Raw genomic sequence first — 26988 nt, 5'->3', positions numbered from 1 at the left:
CCCCCGGAAATCTACCTCACGTATCAGCTCTGCCACGTATTGGCCAATATTCATTGTTGTAATTGATTTTATTAATTCCTTTATGTAAATCAACGGCTCTTCGGTTAATCGTTACCCTCTAATATCTAGTATTAAGCATGTGATATGTAGGGGTGTGCGAATAGTGATTTTCAACCTCAAGCCGAGCCGAGCCGAGCTTTTTAAAAAATGTTCGAGCTCGAGCTTTTTCGAGCCGAGCTTTTCCTAGCGTAACCTTATCTTAATTATTAAACTTTTTTTCTTAAAAAAGTGCATAATAATAATAATGTTCAGTCAATTTTTAAATAATGTAACAATTCAATATTTTCACTAATATTTTTTTTAATAGAATAAGTTAATTTCCACCATATGTTTTTCATTTTATATTTTTATCTAAATGTCAATCCCTTTTCAAACCATATATAGTAATTGTCCATGCAGACCAATAGGTAATCAATTTAATACAATATAATATAGAAATTTTCAAATAACATAATTTCATGTAAATATATAATAGCCTCTAACTTTTGTAACAAAATTGCCTCAAATTCAATATAATTTTATTTAAATAACTTTTCAAAATTATAATATAGCTCTATAGCAAATGAAATTTGTTATAATATATATGTGTAAACAGTGGCCTACAATTTTATGTGATTAAGTCAGCATTGACATATGTGAGTGCAACAATGCATCAGACCGTCATCACTTCCAATAGAGCCAAGATAGTATGAAGATGTAAATTGGATACTACATATTTAATATCAAAATTTTATAAAAAAAGTACATTATTAAGACAAAATTAGTGGAATTTGTTGAAAGAAGACCCATCCTTGTTACGAACATTAATCATTTATAACATCAAGAACTTTACTTCAAAGAAGACATCAATTTTGGTGAGATCACTCCAATAGACATTTTTCCCTTTGGAAGCCATTACAATTTTTTTTAGGCCTAACCTTTGGACATTTGTACTCAAATTCAAAGTCAAGAACTAATAGAAGCTTAACTTATTCAGAACTATTATTAATTCAAACAATCTATAATTCTAACATACTTTATATTTTAAAACAAAATTTAATTAGGCTTATATCACAAGATTAAATTCAAATGCCGCTCGATCACCCCACCTGAGATAAAGATCCTTGCAGTAAATTATAACACTTGAACCTAAACAATTAAAACCATTGTAATAGGCCTAGCCTAAAGATTTTAAAGTAAATTCATTTCCCACTGTTTGTACAATTTATTGTGAACCCTTTTCTTTTCTTTTACTATCAGTTTTGTATTATAATTAATAAATTTAAGTTTCGAAATTGTACATGGAGTTTCCATTGTAGACTTAAGTTGAAGGTTGATTACAATAAACACAATGTTATTTTAATATGTTTAAAAACATTGAGAATTGTCAAGACATCAAATAGTAGATAATCACGATAAGAACTGAACTGAACTAAATGAAGATGCAAGAAATAAAAGGATATCGATTGAAGGCCTGAAGAGATATGCAGTGCAGACTGAGACAATCAGATTGTCTTTCATAACAGAACAGCAACGCGACCTTGAATGACGACAAAACAACTAGCAAGTCGATTACATATGTATATTGTAACTACTATGAATATTTAATTCTATTTTGTATAAATAAATACAAAATAAATTAAAAAACACATGATTATTCCTGTTGTTTTCCATGCACAAAATATTTTTGTTTTACGAATCCTATTAATCAAAAAAGAACATGGTTGGTTTGGATCCAAAAAGGTGGAGAGACAAGTTTTACTTATATATTAAAAAATATATAATTGGCATATAGAGGAAATAGACCAAAGCACTAGAATTAATAGAATAACACACAAAGTAAACAAGAAATGAAATGCAGAATACGATGATTTAACACTGTCACTCAATTTTGTTATCTAGAAGGGTCGGCGGAACTAATCAATAAATAGCCAAAACCAGTTGCCTCCCCTTCACACAGTCTCACCGCCCCCCTCCCCCCCCCCCAATCCGGGTGGCCCAACACTTTGTCCTTGAAACACCCTTGCGTCTGAAACAATAAACCCTTACACCCTCGTTGCTGTTTTGACAACAGGTTTATGAATGAGATCACTATTTTTCATTTCCAGAATTAACTATCAATTATTATTATTTGCAAGATACAAATAGGAAACTACATCACATTATGGTATTCAATGACCCATGTACTATCAAAAATTAATATAATCCTCAAAGTAACTGTTACTTTATACAAAATAAAATAGGTACAAAATTGTGTGGCCAGTCAAACTTTATAAACAAACATTATTCTATAAAATACAGATGGTAAATAGGGGTTGGTTTAAAGGAAATAAAATACAAAACATATTAATTAATTATTTTGATAAACATTAGAAAGGTTATGGGATTGATTGAACTAAAATAACCGCAGGGAAACTTATAAGTAGAAAAGTCGTCAACCACAATCTGTTTAATCAGTACATTGTTAGAGAGAGAGAGAGAAAGAGAGATAGCAGATAGGGGCGTTTGATAAGGAATCTGAAAAAGTAAACAAACAAGGAACAACGACACGACGATACTCGTTTACAGCCTTTCTCGCCCACTACATTTGCACACGTGACCACTTTTTGTTTCTTCCTTATCTTTCATCCGTCCCAAAATAGAATTCCTGAAATTGTTTGTTGGTATAATCTCCCCTCCCACACAAGGCGCAGTGCTCAGTGCGCACTGTAGGTTGCCACGGCAACCGTGTCTCGTCATAGCGACTTAGCCAATCACGCACTCGCACTGCGTTGTAATTACGATACGAATAGTTGTGTTAGAAAGACAACCGATAGGTGGTAGTTTCCTCAAAATTACGATCGATAATCATTGCGTCTTGACTGAGCTGAGGTTCGTGCTTATCAAGACACAATTATGAAACGGAGGAGAGTAAATTTAAATGAAAGTTAGTTCCTTATTTATTAATTTAATTTTTATTTGCTAGTTCAATAAGTATTCGGCTCGAACATTTTGAACTTTTTGAAAATCACGAGCCGAGCCGAATAGCGTCCTATTCGGCTCGAAAAAGCTCGATGTTCGAATACTCACACACCCCTAGTGATATGTCATCGTCTTGTTTAACATTATCTATCTTCCTAATGAAATAAGCTGTAACAGCCCTTTTTCACCCGAACTTCTTCACCGATTTTTATGATTGAGGTGTAATTTTTAATCTTAAGATCCAGCGCAACGCAAAATGGTAATTAAAATGATATTTTGATAAAGGGCTTCAAAAGTTTGACCCTTAATCATTTGATTTATTTCCAGACAGTGATTTAAATGGTTGACCAACTTTCACATACAGTAACAGCTAGCGGCGCATGCACGAGCGCAGATCGTGAAATTTAATACATATCATTGAAGGAGGCTTATTTCTTATTACTAGAGGTAAAAATACAATGCAATTAAATATTGATAAAAAGCCTGCCACTGGTTGATCAATAAATTAATTAATGATTTCATTATCAATTCTCCTCTAATAATACGAAGTAGCCTAATCCCTTGGAGTTTTGCATTGGCCATTGGCCTAAAAGTCTAGTTGTTTACACAAAGAATTAATTGAAAATAAATAAAACAAAAACATATTTTATGATATTTGTCAAAGCTGGTTGGGAAATAACGGATAATATACTTAATCGCCACTGACTGCAAATTTATACACTGTTTTCTGTTGGATATAAATTAAACCAACCATTTAAACCTTATGAATTAATTTTGAACACTTATTTATGGCCATAAGTTGAGAAGTTTTGTTTTAAGGTAGAATTTTCCAATTAAGTTAGGACTTATTAAGCGTTATACATTCTCTGAATATGAGAATGTGCTACAATGGGTCTTAAGCTTTAAAATGGCACCTCAATCGTAAAAATCGATGAAGTAGGTCAGGTGAAAAAGGACTGTTACAGCTTATTGAATTAGGAATATAGATAATGCTAAACAAGCCAATGACCAATATCACATGCTTAATACTAGATATTAGAGGGTAATGATTAACCGAAGAGCCGTTGATCTACATAAACCAATTAAAAAAATCAATTACAACAATGCATCTTGGCCGATACGTAGCGTAGCTGACAACGGGGGTAGATGTCCGGGGGTAGATTTCCAGTCGCGGGCTGTTTCTCGACCGTGTATAGGCCCCTCCCCTTGTGACGTCAAAATGACATAGGCGTTTTTTTCATGGGGGTAAATATCCGGGGGTAAAAATCCGCTACCCCTAATCTTGTACATGGACACAGATAGTTTTGTACATGGATACAGATAGTCTTGTACATGGACACAGATAGTCTTGTACATGGATACAGTTAGTCTTGTATATGGACACAGATAGTCACTATTAATTTTATTTTAAAATATATCACTATGACAAAACACCTGTTCTTATGTATGAATTGTACTTTATACTTAAAACTTTATAAAGGACGTTTTTAGAGATGTGCGAGCACAGGTTTTTCAGGTCGAGTCGAGTAATTGGCAAAAAAACTATGATGTTCGAGTTGAGTTTAAACCAAAAATATCAGAGGATGTGTAAGTTGAAATAACTCCTTGGGCCTAGAGCATGTAACTTGTAAAACAACCTTGTTACAAGCTGAAGTACGATTATAAATGAATTAATTATTAATATTTGTGCAGTACCATATCAATAGAATGCATAGAAAATAATTTTAAAACAACAACAATAGAGTTCATTAATGAACTTCTACTTCTGCAAAAAATAAGTAAGTGAGCATATATTTATTTATCTAAAAATTAATGACATTAATCCCTATTGATAAGTAATATTACATAATACTGTACTTGCATCTATTCGATATTAAGGTTGCAATTGCAATATAAAGTAGGTTTAGAGATTTATTCTACAACTTTAAATTTTATTTTCTACCTTTTCACCATTAGTTTTGTAAGTTTATTACCATTTTTCTTAGTTGGTGTGGTTTTTGTAACAGTGGGCATACACAATTTCCAATGGTTTGACAGTGGGTAAAGGGAAAATATTTTTTTGTCGGTATGACTCCACGGTCACGGCATGCTCGTCGGTATGACTTCGCGGTAATGGCGTGAATGTCGGTATAACTCCACAGTCACGGCGTGATTGTCGGTATAACTCCACAGTCACGGCGTGATCGTCCTTATGACTCATGATCGTCGGTATGACAATGTGCCTACCATTAACATGTTCAATAAAAGATTTTAAAATTTCAAGAAGTTGTATCTATAATAGATCTTAAACATTCAAACAATACCGGTATTAAATAAGTTAACCAAGACCTTTAAACAGACATTAACTCAGTACAAAATCAAAAACATTAATATTTGAGTTAAAAAAAATTGCTAGCAGGACATATGAGTATATGAAAGTGGCAAATACCACCAATTAAGACAAAAGCTTTAATTTACCTGGTCCAAAGTGGCCAAAAGTAAAACTAAACAACAAAACAATTACATTAAAACACAGGAAAACACTTCAAAAACAGCTTTTAATATTCTTCAAAAAACTTTCTAGGCTAGCTTGACAACACATGTATTATCATTAATAATTTCAAAAGTTACAGACCGGATTTGCTTGAAAGGGTCTTAAAAGCTGGGGGAAATATTCTAGCAACTTTTCTAGACCATACTAAGCCAACTAACCTAAGTTCTAAGAATAATCACACAACTTACCCATCAGGCACAATCGGCTTGTATATTTACTCCATAGCGTAGTAAAGGAAATACAAATTCCAATTATCCAACAGTCTTTATATTATATAACACAAGGTAACAGATCAAAATGGATAAGAAAATATTTCTATGTCTTGGTTGCCAACGTCACGCAACCTCTGACTTCTCCACGGTCGTAGTAAGAAGAAGTGCGTGGCAAACAGTTTCACTGGGGACGTCGGAACAGAAACATGGCAAAACTATAGAAAAACAGAAAATGAGTCATGACATTCGTCAGTGGAAAGTAGTCACGGCACAACCTCTCCCCCCCAAAAGAGGACACTCCTCTCCAAAGGGACAAACAAGGCCTCTCTCCCCATTCAATTCAATTCAATTCAAATTCTCTTTATTAATTCCCAGTACAAGTTTTATATACAATGAATAAGTTAACTGTAAGTTTAAGCTAAAACTTTTTTAGCTTTAGCTCAACCCAACCAAAATGTAATGAAAACAAATTAGCTTTAAGTATTTACCACCAAAATATTAGAGGTATAGTGTCATCATTAGAACCGTTAGATGTAACTTTAACCGAACTTGATCCTAGTATAGTTGTCTTGACTGAGCACAAAATGTTAACTTCAACATTCCCAAGACTAAATATTAATGGCTATAACCTCGTTGCCAGTTTTGGTCGCAAAAAGTCTAGAGGTGGCGGGGTTGTAATTTTATCAAAACCATATATTCATTGCAAAGAAATTGTTTTGTCTGAAATCCAAGACCTTATATCTGAAAATATTTTTGAATGTTGTATGATAGAGGTAGATAAGGTAATTAAAGGCGGTAAATTACTCATTATTGGTTGTTACAGGAATCCTATTAAACATAATGAAGCAGAATTTATTCGCAGACTAAATATAATGCTTGAAGTTTTGAATTTTAAATATAAACACGTGGTTTTCATGGGGGATATAAATATTGACTTATTACAATTTAATAATAGTAATAGTAATATGTTATTAAACATTGTAGTAGCAAATGGATTTAAGTTTCTGGTTGATTTTCCAACCAGGATTACTGAATCAACTGAAACAGCAATAGATCATGTTTTTACAAATTTAGACAGCCAATTTTATAAATTAGTCGGTATTAACACACAACTTTCAGACCACGATGGACAAATTCTAGAAATTATAAATAAACATAAAAATCAAATGTTAAATAATTCTTCTCAATTTTATTATGAATTCAAAAGAAAATTCAGCGACTCTAATATTGAACAATTTATTAATATTTTACAAAATGAAACTTGGTTAGATCTTTTCTTATCACCGGTTGAAAATAAGTATGACACATTTCATAAAACTTTCATTGGTCATTTTAATGAATGCTTCCCTAAAACTCTTTCAAGACAGCACACTAAAAAGAAATGGATTTCTAAGGAACTTAAGACAGAAAGACAGGAAATTATTGATTTAAGTAAAACAGCGAGAGATATTAAATCCAAAGTTTTGTTGGACAAAGTTAAAAAAATGAACAAACATTACAAAGAAAAATTAAAATCTTCAAAAAAAGAATATTACAAAAAGAAAATTAGTAATTCTAGTAATGTTAATAAAACATCTTGGATGATAATTAATTCTGAAGTAGGAACTGGCTCTTTAAAAACTGAAAATATAAATTTAAAAATAAATGATGATGTTTGTTCTGATCCTTTATTGATTTGTAATCAGTTCATTGATTATTTTGCAAATATTGTGGATGACAGTGTCTTGTCGAATCTAGAGAAAGCCAGAGATGATCATAGCAGTAGTAATACTGGGAGTGAGATACTTCCATGTGACAGGAAATTTGGTTTTAGCTTTGTTGATGAGAAGGACATAGATGCTATTATCTGCAGCCTAAAAAATTCTTTCAGTATGGGGTATGATGATGTCCCTGTGGTACTTCTAAAAAAAGCTAAATCAGTCTTACTAAAACCTATTACTCATCTTATAAATTCTTCCTTAACTTCAGGTATTTTCCCCAACAAACTTAAGATTACAAAATTAAAACCACTCTTCAAAAAAGGAGACAAGAAAATTGTATCAAACTATCGCCCTATAGCATTGTTACCAGCTATCTCAAAAATTTATGAAAAAGTAGTTTATAATCAACTGGTAAATTTTTTGGAAAAAAATCATCTATTTGAGGACTGTCAACATGGCTTCCGCTATGGTCGGTCTGTTATTACAGCTGCCACAGACTTCATTGAATCTGTTATAGATAGTCTAGACAATAAAGGTAAAGTTGCGGGTCTATTCATGGACATTAGTAAAGCCTTTGATTCAATATCACATGATTTATTAATTTTGAAATTGAGTAAATTAGGAATTAAAAACAATACTTTAAACTGGCTAAAATCTTACCTTCATGATAGAAAACAGTTTGTCGAAATTATTTACCATAACAACAAAAATTATAAAATCCCTTATCGTTCCGATATTACAGCAGTTAAATATGGGGTGCCACAGGGATCCATTTTAGGTCCCCTTTTATTTATTTGCTATTTAAGAGACTTCCCTCAGCTTTCTGATTTCAGTAAACTTTGTCTTTATGCTGATGACACCAATTTGAAAATCACTGCATCAACCGTTGCTGAATTAGAAATTAAAATTAATTCCGACCTAACTCTCTTAAAAAATTTTTTAATGCCAACAATTTGCTTTTAAATCCTGAAAAAACTAATATTATTTGTTTTAAAACTCAATCAGCTCAAAATATAACTCAACCTAATGTTACCATATTTGATAAAAAAATTGAGGTTAAAGACAGCATAAAATTTTTAGGATTAGAAATAGAAAGTACACTTAAATGGAACCGTCATGTTGAACAATTACTCACTAAAATTTCTTCTGGCCTTTATGCATTGGTTAGGTTGAAAAATTTTTGTGAAAAAGAATCTCTAAAAGTTGTTTATTTCTCTTACATCCATTCAGTGATATCATTTGGGCTATCTCTTTATGGTGCAACTACTAAAGAAAACTTAAACTCTATCTTGATAATGCAAAAAAAAGCCATTAGAATTATTCGTAATTTACAACCCAGAACTTCAGTTAAAGATTATTTTAAATTAGAAAACATAATGACTGTTTATGGAATGTATGTTTTTGAAACTGTTTTATCCATAAAAAATAGATTTCAGGAATTGGAGCTAATCGGTAACAATCATGAATATAACACCAGAAATCGGGGCTGTATCGCAATGAGCTATCACACTCTGGAACTTTTCAAAAAGAAACCTAAATATGCTGGTTCAAAATTTTATAACAAAATTCCAAAAAGCATAACAGATGAGGTGTCAACAAAAAAATTCAAAATTAAATTGAAGCAGTACCTCATCAGCAAAGCTATATATTCTTTCGATGAGTTGTAGGAGGTAATGTCAAATTTTGCATAGCCTATATTGTTAATTCTAAGAAACCTTTGTTTTTCATTTTTCAATACCTGTATATTTGACACTATTTATGTATGTATTGTATACTACTAACAAATAAAGATTATTTGAATTTGAATTTGAATAGCGTCAAATAAATATAAAGACGAACGAGCCGTCGGCCCGTCCTACGTAAGGGAATCCAGTAGTACATTAAAACTGTATATAGTTATATCAATATTTCTATTCCTAATTCGAGCAAAGTTTAAGCAGTTCAAAATCTTATACATTAAAACTAGTGATGGTCGGATCCGGATATCGGACTACCGGATCAGATCCAAAAAATTCCGGATCTTGGGCTGGATCCGGTTTTGATGGATCCGATTTTTTCCGGATTTTTTTTACTAACACGAAGCTGTCTGTATCCATGTAAAAGACCGATTTTTTTACTCAATGTCACAGTGCTGTATATTACGACGTCAATAACCTGTATGGCTGGGCAATGTCACAGTACTGTATATTACGACATCAATAACCTCTATGGTTAGGGCAATGTCACAGTACTGTATATTACGACGTCAATAACCTGTATGGCTGGGCAATGTCACAGTACTGTATATTAAGACGTCAATCAAATCAAATCAAATCATCCTTTATTCATAATCTACAATATATACATGAATAGTGTCAATTATTAAGAAAACCAACATAAAAATAATATAATACATAAAATAACAATAACCTGTATGGTTACACACTGTCATAAGGGCTTTAAAAAAAAACGTAATTAACAGAATGCCAATTTAAATCATACTGTTTAAAATTAAATTGGTAATTTTTAAAGGTTAATATATCTTATATATAGAGTAATCTCCAGTTGAGCCCATAATCCCTCATTTTTTGGGATACTAAAACTTTTCCAAATCTTAAAATGAAACTAGAAGTTGATGATATTAGTTGGGCAATGTCACAGTACTGTATATTACGATGTCAATAACCTCTATGGTAGGGCAATGTCACAGTACTGTATATTACGACGTTAATAACTTCTATGGTTGGCAATGTCACAGTACTGTATATTGCGACGTTAATAACCTCTATGGTTGGGCAATGTCACAGTACTGTATATTACGACTAGGTATGTATCGAATCCGGATCTCGAATCCACCGAATCCGGCGTTGTAATATACAGTACTGTGACATTGCCCAACCATAGAATTTATTCTATTTTATTTTGACGCAAAGAATCGGCTTACGTAATTAATATACCCCCGCCGCAGCAAACCTGCCGTCTAAGCGAATTTCCATTTGGCCGAATTGATTTTCAATTGATCTATTTAAATAACATTAGGTTTAACGAGTACCTAGGTTTGATGCTACAAGGAAACTAATAAAGTAGTGTGTTTTTAGTAAAATATTGATAGCTTACTATAAAATAAATAAATTTGCCAAGTTTGATCAAAATATATCCATAAACAAGCAAACTACAAGATTTTACAATATTCTCCATAAGAATAACATAGGAATTTTAAATTTACCATTTTTTTAGTTTTCTCCGTAACCAATAACCGTACAAAAACACTTTGATATACTGAATTGTTTGTTTTTTTTAAGCTCTTTAAGAAGGTTTAGAGAAAAATTGGGAAATTTTGTATTTTGAGGGTAAGAAGTGAGAAAAACCAATTTTTACCCCATAAAACCCCCCATAAAACCCTGTTCCCATGGTCCGATCATGCTGGATCGGGAACTCATTCAAGTTTATCCCGCCTTACACCTTCAAACCAAATTTCATCAAAATCGGATAAAAATTACTCAAGTTATCGTGTTCACGGACACATATATATATATATATAAATCTATATATATATATATACATATATACAAATTTGAACGAATGGTGTTTTTGGCCTCTGGGGACATTAAAATGAAAAAGTAAATCGGTCCCGGGCCTAAGTCTTACCATGAGACCTACGGTAATAGCTACTTTCCTATAGGGAAATTCGCTAATACTTTCCTATAGGGAAATTCGCTAATAGATAGATAGATAGATATATTAAGGTGAGATGAGATGTGTTGAACATTTTGATACAGAATTTTCAGAGGTTGAGATTGAATGCTGTTTTTTTTTTTTTTTTGTAAAATCTGATTTATAATTATTATGGTTAATTTTTTTGTAGAAATATGATTGTTATATATAGCAAGCTGCTTAAGATTATGATTTGCAAAAGAATAATCTTGATTATCAAGGGCCAGATGTGTAACATTTACATTAATATTTGCAAAGTTATTTTTACATGCTTAAACATTTTTCGTTGTCGCAAAACTTAATGTTAAGGGTTAGTTTTTTCCTGAAGAAAAACTACACCATAATAAGACAACTCAAATGTGTGGTGGGGAACGTCAAGACATTGTTGTCTGTTGAAAGTGAACAGCTGGCAACTACACTGTGTTCAAACTGAATGCATTGATGTTTTTTAAGGTAAAAAAAAAAACTAGATATTGTGTTGGTTGGAAATAATTTACCAGTTGTGTGAAATTATCTTGTCAAATTGTTGCTTGAAACATACTTATTCCTAAAAATTCTTAACCTAATTTAAAAAAAAAAACCACTTTATCATGGCTATGAAGTATTTCAGAGTAAAATAGTTAAGCTTAGGAGTAAAAGTTTTTAATAATGTGTGCATGGTGTCTACTCTCCGGGAAATTCGGGAAAACCGGGAAAACTCCGAGAATTGTATCTTACCTTGAAATGTCCTGGAAAACTCCAGGAATCCACCCAAACCTCCGGGAATCCACAGCCGGTCATCGGAATCGTCGGCTAACCAAACACTGCCGCTTTTGTTGCCGAAATCGCGGGAGACGATTATCGGTGTCGCCGAAACGGCAAGATATCCTCACGGGTATTGCCGCGATCGCGGGAGGCGATTATCGGTGTCGCCGAAACCGCAGGATATGCTCACGGGTATTGCCGCGATCGCGGGAGGCGATTATCGGTGTCGCCGAAACCGCAGGATATGCTCACGGGTATTGCCGCGATCGCGGGAGACGATTATCGGTGTCGCCGAAACCGCAGGATATGCTCACGGGTATTGCCGCGATCGCGGGAGACGATTATCGGTGTCGCCGAAACCGCAGGATATGCTCACGGGTATTGCCGCGATCGCGGGAGACGATTATTGGTGTCGCCGAAACCGCAGGATATGCTCACGGGTAGTGCCGCGATCGCGGGAGACGATTATCGGTGTCGCTGAAATCATAAAATATGCGAACCTGTTTTGCCGCGATCGGTTGCCTGTGTTGACGAGACTGCAAGATATGCTCACTGGTATTCCCACGATCGCAGGAGATGAAAGCTGGTGTCGCCTTACCTACTAGATATACTGTTTTATTATGTTGTATAAAATATTTTCTTTGGAAAAGTTTTGTTTTAAATTAAAATAATCATTAATAGTAATTATAAATTATTATTAGTGGGTTGCGATTAGTTGAACGGGTTCCGATAGTAGCTCTTAAAATTCAGGAATTTGTCTTGAATTCTCCTGGAAAACTCCTTGAATTTTTCAAACCAGGTTTAGTAGACACCATGGTGTGGGACAGTAATTGTTGTTAGAAAACCTTGAATGTAGGATACTGTCCTTTTTCCTAAGTAGGGGTGTGCGAATAGTGATTTTTGGGTTCGAATCGAATCAAATACTTCATAATATATTCGAATATCGAATATTACCGAGCGAATATTTATGTTATTATGATAGACTCCAAAGAATTTTCCAATCACAGTTTTGGAACCCTGCTAATGTTAATAATTCTGATTTTAACCAATGTAACATTTTAAAATAATCGATTTTTGCCCTTACCTATTTTATTTGTTCTTGGTACAAAATGGATACAGTACAGGGCTACTGGAATTTTTCTCATTTTATTTAATTGATATTACTATAAAAATGAATAAGTTCCTACATTTATGGTTTTCTACCAACAATTACAGTATCACACATTATTAACACATTTGGCTCCTAACATGATTATGTCAAGAAAAAACAGTTAAGATAAAGGCTTAACCTATTTTACAACTAAGATAGGTCATAGCATGTCATAGCCATAATAAAGTAGTTAAAAATTAGGTAAAGCATTTTTAGGAAAAAACATGTTTGCAGCAACATTTTGACAAAATAATGTAACACAATTGGTTACTTTTTTCCAACCAACACAATAACGAGTTGTTTATTTTAAACTTTAAAAACATATAAATGCATTCAGTTAGGGGTCTGCGGTGCACCCACCGATCAAGGTACTAGCCTTATTACCTACCGTAGTCGGTTCCGGTACAGATTATAACAATTAATTACTTTCAATTCACTGTTGTTAGGAGCACATAAAAAGGTTTATCAGATTATTGTTTAGGATTTTCATAATTTTTATTACCAGAGTTGCGGGACAATAAAAAACCATTAGCAGTCCCAAAACCCAAAACCATTAATATTTTATGACGACATTGTTGTAGGCAAGTCAAGTACTTCCAAGAACTTGTTGAGTCAGTAGTTTTGCTCTATAAAGTTAAAAAGTGTTATCACTTTTATTTCTTTACGACTTCCATGATTTATTTAATTTAATGTTTAAAGAAAAAGTCAGATTAGAAATACTAATACAGCAAAACAAACAATAGAAGGGTGGGATGGGTTGGACAATGACCTCGAAAGGGCCACTGTGAATGGAGCGATGGCGATGGGGGAGTGGAGGGTGCAACCTTGAAGCTATATTTAGACTAGAGGGGTGGCTTGGCCTGGGATTCTAATAGCAGGACAATGATACATAGTTGTATTTTCGGGAATCCTTTGCCTGGTTTGACTTCAGATTCTCTTTTTCCGTGTAGAAACTTTGAATTTTCAAAAATATAATTTGAATTAACTACAAATATGTTCAAATTAATGCCATGATTTGCATTTTTACATCAAAATACAACATTGCACAATGATGATATTTAGGTCATTGGCCTTTATTACGCATTTGGTTGTGTTGTTTCAGAAGAGAAGCAGAGACAAAATTACTGTCAGTTAATTTTCATTATGTCATTTTTCTGCCTCTAACCACAGAAAACATACTACTATAACCCAGAATGCCAACCGCGTGGTAAAAAGCATTAAGTGTTTTGAGAGAGCTTTGCCTGTCAATCGTAGGCAGCGCCACCAGCGTTGCCATGCACTCAGCATAGAACGCGGTTGGCATTCTGGGTTATAGTAGTATGTTTTCTGTGCTCTAACTGGATTTGATAACTTTGGAACATTACCAAGTAAATCATGACTCCATTATCTTAGTCATAAAATTTGGTATGAAATTTAAAAAAGTATAAGACTATTTCAAATAATTTGTTTCCAAAAGAAACCCTAACAATCATGACTTGTGTGCAACTTGCAGATAGTAGTATCAGTTGGGCCAGGTCCATCCTCAAGGCGTATTGTCGGTTGTGCAAGCGGAAAGGCGACCCTGAGAAGATGCTGTTGTGTGACGAGTGTAACAAAGGTCACCACATGTACTGCCTCAAGCCTAAACTGACCAGTGTGCCGAAGGGCAACTGGTACTGTGCCAAGTGTAAGCCCAGGGAGAAGATCAGCCCCGTCAAGATAAACCGCAGAGTCTTCACAGAGGACAGTGACGATGAGGAGAAGGAGAACGATGTGTAAGTGAGGAGACAACTACTTACATATGATGTCAAACTGTTCAATTATTCAACATGCTATACATGTTTCCAACTTATTACGATTTCTTATCAATAGTAGCGTGGATTATTTTAAAATTACTCATCGTTAACACATAAAACCTCCATTTAGCTAGAACTTAACAGGCAGTAGTTTTACAAATTTATTTACATAACCACTTTTCTTTCCAAGATTAGTATGTTACATTTATTACTTTATTCAACAAGGACAAAATACTAATTTTTACTTATTTCTAAACAAAGTATATAAAATCTTTCTGAATTTAACTTATGTATAATATACAAGAATTTCTTGACCCAGAGTTTAATTCAAAACCTTCTGGGACTTGAAGGGCTTTTGGATGTTTGGAGTATTTTGAGTTACTGCTTTCTTATTTTATTTATGATTGTTATTTGTTTTGTTGAGAATTTCTATTGTAATAGTATAAATAGCAACAAAATAGGGAGAGAGGGGATGAACTTGTCAGAGTAGAACACGCGTTCGTTTCAGCTCCGCTATATTTGACGACATTTTAGTTATTACGTGAGTGACTATTGACTTTTTATAACAACTATACTTTTTTAAAGTGCCGCTAACTATTTAATAGTGAGTACTGTGAATAACGTGTTTTATTAGCGTTTTAAAGCACAATATACGAACTTAACCTAACTTAAGACTTTCATGATTCGGTCACCTCCGAACCTGCGGTCAGGACATAAGGGCAAGTCAGTGCTGCTATCTGCCGTGGAGAAGCGGAACGTCCAACGCTCCTTATCAGCACCGTCTCCAACCACCAGCGCCAGCCCGCCCTCGTCTGTCACAACAATGCCTAAGCAGACTACCTCCAACAATGACAACATCGACCCGGCCTTGCTTGCTGCGGTTGAGGCGGTCGTGCAGAGGGCGGTGAAGACAGCCGTTGAGGCAGCTTTGGCTTCGTTCAACCAAGAAATTTGCAAGCTACAGGACGATGTGTCGAGCCTACAGAAGAAGATTGATGAAGTAAACAACAGACTAGCAGAAAGAACAGATGAGCTGGAACAGTATCAGCGGAGGGAAAATATTCGAATATTTGGCGTCAAGGAGACGAAGGATGAGAGCACTGACAACCTAGTGGTTAAGATTTGCCGTGACAAGCTTGGAGTAGAGCTTTCAAAAGACGCCATCTCCCGTTCCCACAGAGTCGGCAAGCTACAGGAGCCGGGAACTGACGGCAGGGAGCGGCACCGGCCCATCATCGTCCGGTTCAGCACCTACAGGGCCCGACGGACTGTCTTCGACGTGAAGAAGCGGCTAAAGGGGACCGGCGTCACAATAAAGGAAGACCTGACACACTTTCGTCAGCAGGTGTATAAGCAGGCGGTGGCACGGTTCGGCGTGGGAAACGTCTGGACCCAGGATGGCAGAGTGCTCTGGGTCGACAAGAGCGGGGAGAAGAAGGTGGCGACGCGTCTGGCCGATCTACCAGCTGTGGTCCAAAACTCTACTTCAAGTGACAGTTAAGGTTTTATTTTGATTTATTTGCCAGTATTTTTCTTTTAAACCATTTATTTTTTGTCATGCCTATTTTTTCCCACAGCTATTTATATTTAATCATTAATATATTTTTATCATTATTATTTTTCCCGTAATTTTTAAATGTATAGTTACAATCATTTTATCTCAATGTTCAAATGCAAGAATATTTTACACAATTAATTATTGGATACCTTAATCACCGTAGAAATTGCATGATTTTTGTTTAACTGAAACATGGGTATGAATGTATATATATATTTTATTCCTTTTTTTTAATATTCTGAGTCTGACAATATTTAGTACTATGTAGTTTATTTGTTATGTTAAATGAACTAAAGTTAAAAGTCAATGTTTGGTTTATATTCGTAATTTATTGCTAATTTATTTATATTTATTATTTTAGTGATGAGGATATTATTTTGCACGGTTAAATTATCCATCAATAATGTATTGTTTTCCCATAAACTTATAGAAAAACGGAAATGCATTTAATAGTAATTAAAAATATATACACTATATACATACATATTTAGTGCTTATACTGGAGAATACTAGATTTATATGGAAATTGAATTCAAAGTATAGTTAAATTTCATTGTTGAATTATCTGTTATTTAGTTTTGAGTCTGTATATTCTATTATTTTTTGCACAAAGTCATATTTTTCTGTTAATTTTTTAGCGGAGCCACACAAGCGTGTTGTTTTGTTTTGTACGGGGATTTTCTTTAATTTCAGTATGTATGTATGTGTGTGTGTGTGTGAGTGTGTATCAGTGATCGCGCCTTGTGCAGTGGTTTTGGGGGCGCCTGTCGTGACGTCGCGACCTGTGGACCCGGGATAGCGAGTCCACAGCCGCATAGTGCTCGCCACAGCGACCCGCTTATCTCTCCCCCCTCCCCCATCCTACACCCTACATTGTCCACCGCTGATTGTCTCTCTCGCTCCTTATCTCCATATCCTAAACACCTGAAAGCGGCGCACATCAATGCCCAGTCTTTGCGTGCTCACATTGATGAGGTTAGAGAAATCTTTTATCCTGGAAACTTTGACTTGATTAGCATTTCTGAATCCTGGCTTAAGCCGAGTATTCATTCAAATGAGGTGTCTCTCCCTGGATATGTGCTGCAGCGAAATGATAGGATTGGTAAACAGGGCGGTGGCGTTGCGGTGTATATCAGGGAGGATTTAAAGTTCAAAACTATTTTTTCTTCACCATCGGAGTACTCGGCTGGGCCAGAATTCCTATTAATTGAGATTAGTTTATCTGGAGCAGATGCGCTGTTACTAGGAGTGTGCTACCGCCCACCAAGATCAGGGCATCTGCTCAATTTTGAAAATGCCTTGCTTAATGAAATGTTCAGATACAGTCATGTTTTGATCATGGGTGATTTCAACACTGACTTACTATCATCGACTCATAACTTTGAACACAGACAGCTGACTACTTTGTTTGAATCATGTAACCTAACTGTACTTCCACTCGATCCCACACATCATGTTGCCAATTCTGATACCCTCTTGGATCTAATCGTAGTGTCCAATCATCAAGATATCATTCACCATGGGCAGCTTCCAGTTCCTTCAATATCCAAACATGACCTTATTTTCTGTGTGTACTCAATCAAATCTCCTAAGCCCAAAGCAAAGCTTATTAAATATCGGGATTTTAAAAATATGAATGTTGCACAATTCATGTTAGACGTTCAACAAACTCCGTGGCACTTCATTCAAAATTTAAATTCCGTCGATGAAATGGTTCATGAGTTAAATTCTTCCATATTAAATCTCTTTGACAAACATGCTCCCATCTTAACAAAGCGCGTGACAAAAAGAAGGCCTGTTCCATGGATGACCCCTGAAATCAAAGGTTTGATGGCTAAACGTGATAGCTTAGGTAGAAGAGCTAGGCACTCCAACAATATCGAACTAAAACAACAATATTGTAATCTTCGTAATCGAGTTAAACAGCTTTTGCGAAATTCCAAACTCAGATACATTCATGCACTTTTTGAAAATCAAAAACAGCCATCGAGAGTTTTATGGCGTAAAGTTAAAAGTCTTGGGCTTGGGAAACAATTTGATTCTCAACCAGTACACATCCCTCTAAATGAGTTAAACGTTTACTTTTCTTCTAGCAGTCAAAATACCAATCAGCACAAAGTCAATAGTTACTTGAATGAATTAGTCAACTCTCCAACCCCGCACCTGGGATATCCCGAGTTTAATTTCAAACCAGTTATTCAGTCTGATGTTTTGATGGCTATTCGCAGAATCCGAAGCAATGCTGTCGGTTCTGATGGGATACCTATCCGCTTTATCAAAGACATCCTCTACGCAATCCTTCCTACTATCACGTTCATTTTTAATGCATCTTTGAGGCACTGTTCTTTCCCTTCATTTTGGAAGTCTGCCATTGTCCGTCCCCTAAAAAAGATCTCAGCACCAACTCTGGTTGGGGATTTCAGGCCGATAAGTATTTTGCCCGCTCTATCTAAAGGCCTAGAAAGGATCGTTCACTGTCAAAACACTGAATTCATCACTGAAAATAACATTCTATCTGACTATCAATCTGGTTTCAGATCAGCGCACAGTACAGAAACAGCACTCCTTCGAGTGACTGAAGACATTAGACTTGCTATGGAGCGTCGACAAGGAACGATTCTAACTCTATTTGATTTTTCCAAAGCATTTGACTGTGTTAATCATGACTTGCTGGTGCAGAAATTAAGGGCAATAGGGTTTTCCCAGAATTCTCTTAAATGGCTGAGATCTTATCTGTCAGATAGGCAGCAATGTGTGGAGGTTGGTGACACAAGATCAGACTGGATGACTGTTACATGCGGTGTGCCCCAAGGATCAATCCTTGGACCACTGCTCTTTGTACTGTACGTCAACGACATAAACTCGACCTTGACCAACTGTAAACACCACATGTACGCTGACGACTTGCAAATCTATGACTATTTTACTGCAAACAACGAAAATGACTGTGTCAGAAGGATCAATGAAGACGTTAACCGAATAGTTACTTGGACTGAGAATCATGGACTGAGACTAAATCACGAAAAGACAAAACCGATTGTAATCTGCCACCCTCGACTTCGCCCTTCAATTGACTTAGACTCAATAAACCCAATCACAGTTGGTGGCAAAGCACTGCCCTACTTTGACAATGTAAAGAATCTTGGCATATCTTTCAACTCTTCACTTACTTGGGACACAGCGGTTACGGACACACGAAAAAAGGTTTTTGCCTCCATACATTCACTGAAAAGATTGCAGAACTTTTTGCCACAACACACAAAACTTCATTTGATCAAATCACTTGTACTGCCCCACTTCAGTTACTGCAACTCATTGATCAATGACATGACTGTGATTCAGGCGGATATGCTCCAGCGGTCTCAGAATTACGCTTTGAGATTTGTCTATGGTCTGCGACGTATGGAGCATATCACGCCATACTACCTTGAGGCAAACATCTTGAAACTAAATTATCAAAGATCCATCAAAATTTTGTCATTAGTCTTTTTAATTTTGAAATCAGGCTCCCCGAAATATTTTACATCAGATTTTAAATTTGTGTCTCAGGGTAGTTCACGAATTTCTCGTTCTTCTTCGATCACATTGCGTATACCTCATCATGTGACCACCGCTTATGACAGGGCTTTTGTTGTTACCGCTTGCCGTCTTTGGAACAACCTACCCCTACACATTAAATCCCTTGATAAACGTTCCCAGTTTGTGGCGGCACTAAAAAATCTCTACTTTGAGCAAATGGTCTCGGCTGGCGTGTCCTAGGGCTTCTGCGTCTTTGCGCGATTACTGGTGCGTATGCGTGTGAGAGTGTGAAAGTTTTTTCTGTTGTATATTCTATTAATTTATAATAATTACAATTTTTTTTAATTAGTTAATTAGTTAAATAGATTGAATTTTTGTTAACTTGTACTTGATGTGTTAAATATGTATTTTTATATTAGATTAAGAAATGTCATTGTATTTTTATTTATTTATATTTAAGTTTGTCAGGTTAAGTGTAAGAGAGGGCCATGTGGCCCTAACTTTGCCTGGTAAAATAAAGAATTTTTCATTTCATTTCATTCATTTAAATAGCCTTCTTTTTATGGTAAAAAATGGTAGAAATAAGTTAGAAAACAGTTTTAAGTTATAATAAAGAATCACTTTTTGACACTGTTCAATGTACTGTAAATATGTACTAAAATAATAAAGATTGTTTGAAATGATGTATCAAACTATCAATCCCAAAATTTATCGATCCTCAATACCGATACCTGAAAAATAAATTCTCGATTCTCGATACTGATACAATTTTTGTATTATTGTTCCAAATTTTCTGGATGGATTGCTTATACTACACCAATCCCTGTCTTCATGTCCTTCCATTAAGTATTTTTTAGGTAATGTGGTGTTTTTCAAGTAAAAAAAAAAAAAATTTATGCAGCAATGATACATTCCTTTCTAAACACATTTAAAAACGACTCATCGTAGTTTTTAAATGACATTGTCGTCTCCCGCAATTACGCAAACGTGATCGTCGTCTCCCGCGGTCCCGGCAAAATCACAAAAATCATCCGCAGCCATGTAAACATCATCATTACCTCCCGCGGTCATGGAAAACATCTGTATATTTCCTAACATCTTTATATTTCATGATATGCAAAATCATGTATATTTCCTGCGGCCACGATGACTTCATTATCGTCTCCCACAATTACACAAACATGACCGCCGTCTCCCGCAATGGCGGCAAAATTTAAAAAACCTCCTCGGCCGTGTTGACATTATCATTACCTCCTGTGGTCACGGAAACGTTGTGGAACCGCGATCGCTGCAAAATCATGAATATTTCCCGCGGCGACCATGTAGACGTCATCGTCTTCGTCCGCAATCACGGCAAAATCATGAACATATCCCGCGGCCGTTTAGATATCATCATCTCCTGCGGTCACGGAAATGTAATCGTTGTTTTACGTGATCCCGGCATAATCATGAACATTTAACATGGCCATGTGGCCGTCATCATTGTCTCTTGCGGTCACAGAAATGTCATCGTCCGTAATTGGGGAAAATCATGAACTTCTTCTGCGGCCGTGATGTCCTCATTATAGTCACCCGCGATTACACAAACATGATTGTTGTCTCCCGCGATCTTGGCATAATCATGAATATTTCCTGCGGCCATGTAGACGTCATCGTCATCTTCCGCGATCGCGGCATAATAATGAACATCTCCTGCGGCCGAGAAGACATCATCATTTACCCCCCGCGGTCATGGAAACGTCTTTGTAGTCTTGCGAGTTCGCATCAAGAGGGTTGATTTTCCAGTCACGTGGGTATCGTTGTTGATCGGAATTGTCTTTTGACAATCGATTATTGATAGCGATACCATCGGCCAAGTATCGGTGGTATTGAGAATCGGTATCGAGAATCGACACATCCCTAAAAGTATAAATGTAAATATTTCGTCATATTTCACCCTTCTCTGGTACGTATTTATACTTACATATTTTGATGTGAAATGTGTTTGGTTAATAAAGTGTTTTTGTACGAATTAATTTTTAATCACTTAATGACCAATCTACACTTATACAAAATAATCGGTTTCAAAAGTTTAAATGCAGTAGTAAATAAGTATTCTAAAATGAGGTACCAATGGTACCTGTATTGACTTTGAAGGCAAGGTTAAAATCAAGGACCCATCACTAATCAAGAAATATCACATAGTATCTGATGAGTTAGTTGTACTTTTACCATAAAATAGAACTATTGACACAGATTCACGCTGCACCTTTGTTGTGTGCCCTTATTTGCTTGATTACTTTCTATACTTGGCAATCATTTTTTTTAAGTTAGTTGAAAATACTATGTGACAGGTGGAATATGATAATTGTAATTTTTTTGTATTGGGATTGATTTTAAATTATAAATATTTGATAGGCTATGTACCTTTGTCTGCCTTCAGCCTTATAACAGTTGTTTGGGGATTACTAGTTTCAGTTTCAGTCAAAAGACTCAAAATCCAAAACATCAAATTATAGTCCATGAAATCCAACAATGTCTTCATCAATACACATTGACACATAAGTTCACATGTAAAAACATCTCAATAAACACTAAACAGTAGGCTAGGCTACCCACATTTAATCGCGGGGCAAACGAACGAGAGCTACACGAGGGATCAAACAACCCATGATTAAATGTGGCTAGCCTACTGTTTATTCAAATGTTTTAAGACTGAAGACGGACAAAGGTACGTAACCTATCATATATTCATGCAATCAGTCTTGGTGGTGTGATATGCAGAAAACCCCCTCACTCTTCATAGGTTATCCTGCATACGCACATGGGAGCGTAGCTTTATAGCAAACCTGAATCTTTAATCTTATTCTACTTAATGCTATGAGCTGGGTAGCTGTTCAATAAGAGAACCAGATCGTGTTCATCAAACAGGATTTTTAATTGTCTTTAAGTAATCAAGTTTAATACAGTGATAGTTATCTTATAGCCTACTAACAAATGCCTGGTAGGAACTGCTCTGGAGGCAGCTTGAATCTTAGATTTATAATCCCCAAAAACAAAACGAAACTATTCCCTTGTAATCTAATCAAACCAAAGTATCTATCCCCAAAAGAATTCCTTCAACTCAAATCACAAAACTCCAATTAACTTACAGGCCCCTTTAAATCAAAACTTCCCGTACAAAACTCCCGACTACAGGGCCCAACCCCAAGATAGAGAAACCAGTACTCACCCAACTCTCCTGGGCATTAAAATCCATGTTTTAGCCCCTGAGCTGTATAATAACTAAAAATAGGCTTTACCTTCGTCACTGCAGCTCAAATTCTTGTGGTGTAACTATGTTACGGCCGTTTCGGCATTACAATGCCATCGTCAGACTACAAAAACACAAACTCGGCTGAAGTAGCGTCGTTGAAGTTTAAACACGTAACACATACGAACAATAATATACATTTAAAATATTTACAAAAACCGAACAGGCCTGTCGTACTAACGGGTGACTTGTTCCCGTGTCTTACATAAATACCTCAACAGCATCACGTCAAACTTAAAATTCACAATGGAAATAGAGGAAGCAAATAAAATCAATTTTTTGGATTTGACTATAGAAAAATTAGACAATAGATTAGACTTCAGTATATATCGCAAACCAACCACTTCCGATCAAACCATCCACAACACGTCTTATCATCCGCCATCACAAAAGTTTGCCGCTTACAACAGTATGGTGTATAGATTGTTGAATGTACTGTTGTCGGACAACAATTATAATAAAGAACTTAATATAATTAAACATATAGCCATAGCTAATGGTTATAAAAGTAACATGATTGATAGACTGATAGCTAAAAAGAAAAACAAAAGGCCAGGAGATAATAATCTACAAAAGGAAAAGAAAAAGTATGTATGTGTGGAATACTCCCATTCCATTCAACACACGCTCACGAAGGAGCTGAAGAAACACGACATTCAATTGACTTTTAGGACTAACAACAAAACAATTAACAAATTGAATGTTTCAAGTGGCGTAATTGATAAAGGTGAAAAGTCAGGTGTGTATAAGATTAATTGTGCAAGTTGCCCGAGCTACTACATAGGAAAGACTGGACGTTCATTCAAAACCAGATACAAAGAGCACCATCCATTTCCTAGAGCCGACAAACAAAAGTCATCGTTTGCACAACACTTGGTTGACAAAAATCACGACATGAACGATCTGAACACTGGCTTAGAAATACTCCACACAAGTAAGAAAGGCAATAGACTGGACACCCTAGAAGAGTATGAAATTTACAAAGCTTACACCGAAAATAATTTGAACGATATAATTTTAAACGACAAACTACAGTACAAGTCACACTTCATATTCAATAGCATTTTAAATCAGAAAAGCAACAAGAAGCCAGGAGTACAAAGTTCAACTGATAACGCCACCACACCGGGCTTGACATAGAAATCTTCCAGTCGGTTTTTGCTCGGAACGGGAACATGTCACCCGTTAGTACGACAGGCCTGTTCGGTTTTTGTAAATATTTTAAATGTATATTATTGTTCGTATGTGTTACGTGTTTAAACTTCAACGACGCTACTTCAGCCGAGTTTGTGTTTTTGTAGTCTGACGATGGCATTGTAATGCCGAAACGGCCGTAACATAGTTACACCACAAGAATTTGAGCTGCAGTGACGAAGGTAAAGCCTATTTTTAGTCTCCTGGGCACCTTGCCCCGGGCAACTGACCTCTTTCTCTACCTCAGGTGGCCTATTTATTGACCAGACAGCTACTGAGTGCAAAGCACCCAGTGTTTACCAAAACACCTCCAGCACGCTTCCTAGTTGGCAAGGTCACTATCTACAATTCAACCTCTACAACCTCTAGTTTACATATATCTACAAATATAAAACCTATATCTCCCTTACAGTTTAAATGCAAGAATGTTTAAATTTAATTTAAACAATAGTTTACAGTTTTGTGACACAACCCATACCTATGCTCTCTTTAGATAGTGGGCTAAAAAAAAGTAAAACATGTTCTCTATTTTGAGGCACTTTTTTTAGCAATTTGTAGTTTACTGTAATGTAACGCATTGATTTTTTTTCAGAGAACAAGAATTACCACAGGGTGTGTGCAAAGTATGTCGTACCAAAGGTCCAGTGATCACCTGTGAGACATGCAGTAAGAAGTATCACTTTGACTGCATCAACCCTCCTCTTCGTAAGGTACCAACAGGCAACTGGTACTGCCACAGTTGTCGCAAGGGCCAGCCTCCCCCCAAACCACCAAACAACAGTAAAAAAGGTTATTACAGATGTCCTTGAATTTTGCTAATATTTATAAAAATACTCATTGATAAGTAATTTACAAATGTTTGATAAAATTTATATATTGTAATATACTATAAGTATGTATTAATAAATCTTATTTGAAACTAATTGCATTAAAATGAAAAATGTTTATTGTAAACAGTCTAGGTTAAAGTATCCAATATCATAACAAATAAATATCAATAACAACTTCTAGTGCTGTCAGTGATGTATATTGGTAATGGTTTAAACAAATAACTCTTGTGATTTAAATTGTAATATAGCACTCATATATCTCAAAAGAAATTACGTTTTGTATTATTGTTTAAAACTGAGTCAAGGCCGCACTAGATATACAGGCCGTGCTGCTACGTCACAACTGAAGGCGGCGGGTGTGGTCGGTAGGCATAGTGCGGGATTATGTATACTAACGAAATCGTCCATAACCATTTAAACGTTTAAGATATCATTGTAAATATCAAACAATAAAGAAGTGGTGACTTTATTTCTTTGCAATGATTTATTAGGTGAAAGGCTACACAAACTTACTTTACAAGTATTAGAATTGTTGTCTTGTTAGAATTGTTGTATTATAGAGTTTTTAGTATTATACAGGGTGGCGCAGAGAAACGGGAAATTTTGAAGTCGTTGGTACACCTTGCATTACTAGTACGTGTTTTGTAGGAATGAGAAACTGAAGTTATGACCCCAAGTTGTAATGGACATTTGGTTGAGAAGAAACAGTGGAGTGGTGCAGTTGCCGTGAGAGCGTACTACAAAAATGGTGACAGTGCACCGCTGCAAATGTTTGAATGTCTGTCACTTTCATTTAAATGGACATGTCAATAAGCAGAACATGCATCACTGGGTTCATCGAAATCCCACTGAACTTCATCAACGTCCGTTACACAGTCGCAAAGTTACTGTATGGCTTGCAGTGCCTTGTCTTGGTGTGATTGGACCTTACTTTTTTGAGGATGAATATCGTTCCACTGTAAGTTCACATCTAGGGATGGATTGGATTTTTAGTTCGAGACGAGACGAGATTTTTTATTTCTCATAAAATTTTGAGACGAGATCGAGACGAATCTCATACACAACGGGAAATGCACGTTCAAAATGTTTACCTGATTTTGTAACATTGTTAGATGACTGTTTAAATACAAAAATAATGATAATAGGCAAGAATATTTACAATCTTTTATTTAAAAACATCAGCATAACATTTTTTATTAATCACGCCTAACTTATTAAAAATGCCTACGATTAGGAAACATAGTGATATCAGTTAGGATAGAGTTCAACTTATCCTAAAATAAAATAAATCATAAAATAAAAGCAATATTAATTTTTATAAAATAGTTACTTGTTTTGACTTTTTATAGTAATAAAACATTTCTCACACTGCTTACACTTTACAAAACTTCTCAAATGTTATTGAAGTAATATTATTAAAATAATTAAAGTAATATTTACATTTAAAGAATTATTTAAATAAGAACGCCTTCACAAAGGAAACGCAACTACAACACGCTCCTGTATTGCGGGTATTGCATTTACTTTCTGCAGGCGTTTTTTATTTTTTGTTTTTTTTTTTATTCCCGTCTCGGTAAAAATCTCGGCCAAAAAGAAATCTCGTCTCGTGTAACAAGATTTAAAATTTCCCAAAAATTTCCCGAAATTTCGAGACTTGGCCATCCCTATTCACATCTTAACGTCACATTCATATGCTGGAAGGAGGCATTTTTTGCTCCACGGCTTCATGCTTTTCCAGATATTAAAATATAGCAAACCTGGTTTGAACAAGACGGAGCCACCTCACAC

The 26988-nt window shown here is 35.4% G+C and overlaps 1 protein-coding gene across 1 annotated transcript in view; it reads left to right on the top strand.

Annotated features, from left to right (window-relative positions):
• LOC128983124 (bromodomain adjacent to zinc finger domain protein 1A) overlaps positions 1–26988 on the top strand; it is a 218572-nt gene that overhangs the window by 151553 nt on the left and 40031 nt on the right. Inside the window, exons 20-21 of the mRNA XM_054402292.1 lie at positions 14525–14786; positions 24963–25159. Of these exons, the coding sequence (XP_054258267.1) occupies positions 14525–14786; positions 24963–25159 (459 nt within the window). The remainder of the gene's footprint in view (positions 1–14524; positions 14787–24962; positions 25160–26988) is intronic.

This window comes from Macrosteles quadrilineatus, unplaced genomic scaffold, assembly GCF_028750875.1.
Source record: "Macrosteles quadrilineatus isolate MER2022 unplaced genomic scaffold, UCM_ALF_1.0 Scaffold_1__1_contigs__length_201487025, whole genome shotgun sequence".
In the NCBI taxonomy this organism is placed as follows: domain Eukaryota; kingdom Metazoa; phylum Arthropoda; class Insecta; order Hemiptera; family Cicadellidae; genus Macrosteles; species Macrosteles quadrilineatus.
The sequence above is the reverse complement of the archived record's forward strand: the minus strand, read 5'-3'. Positions and strand labels throughout refer to the sequence as shown.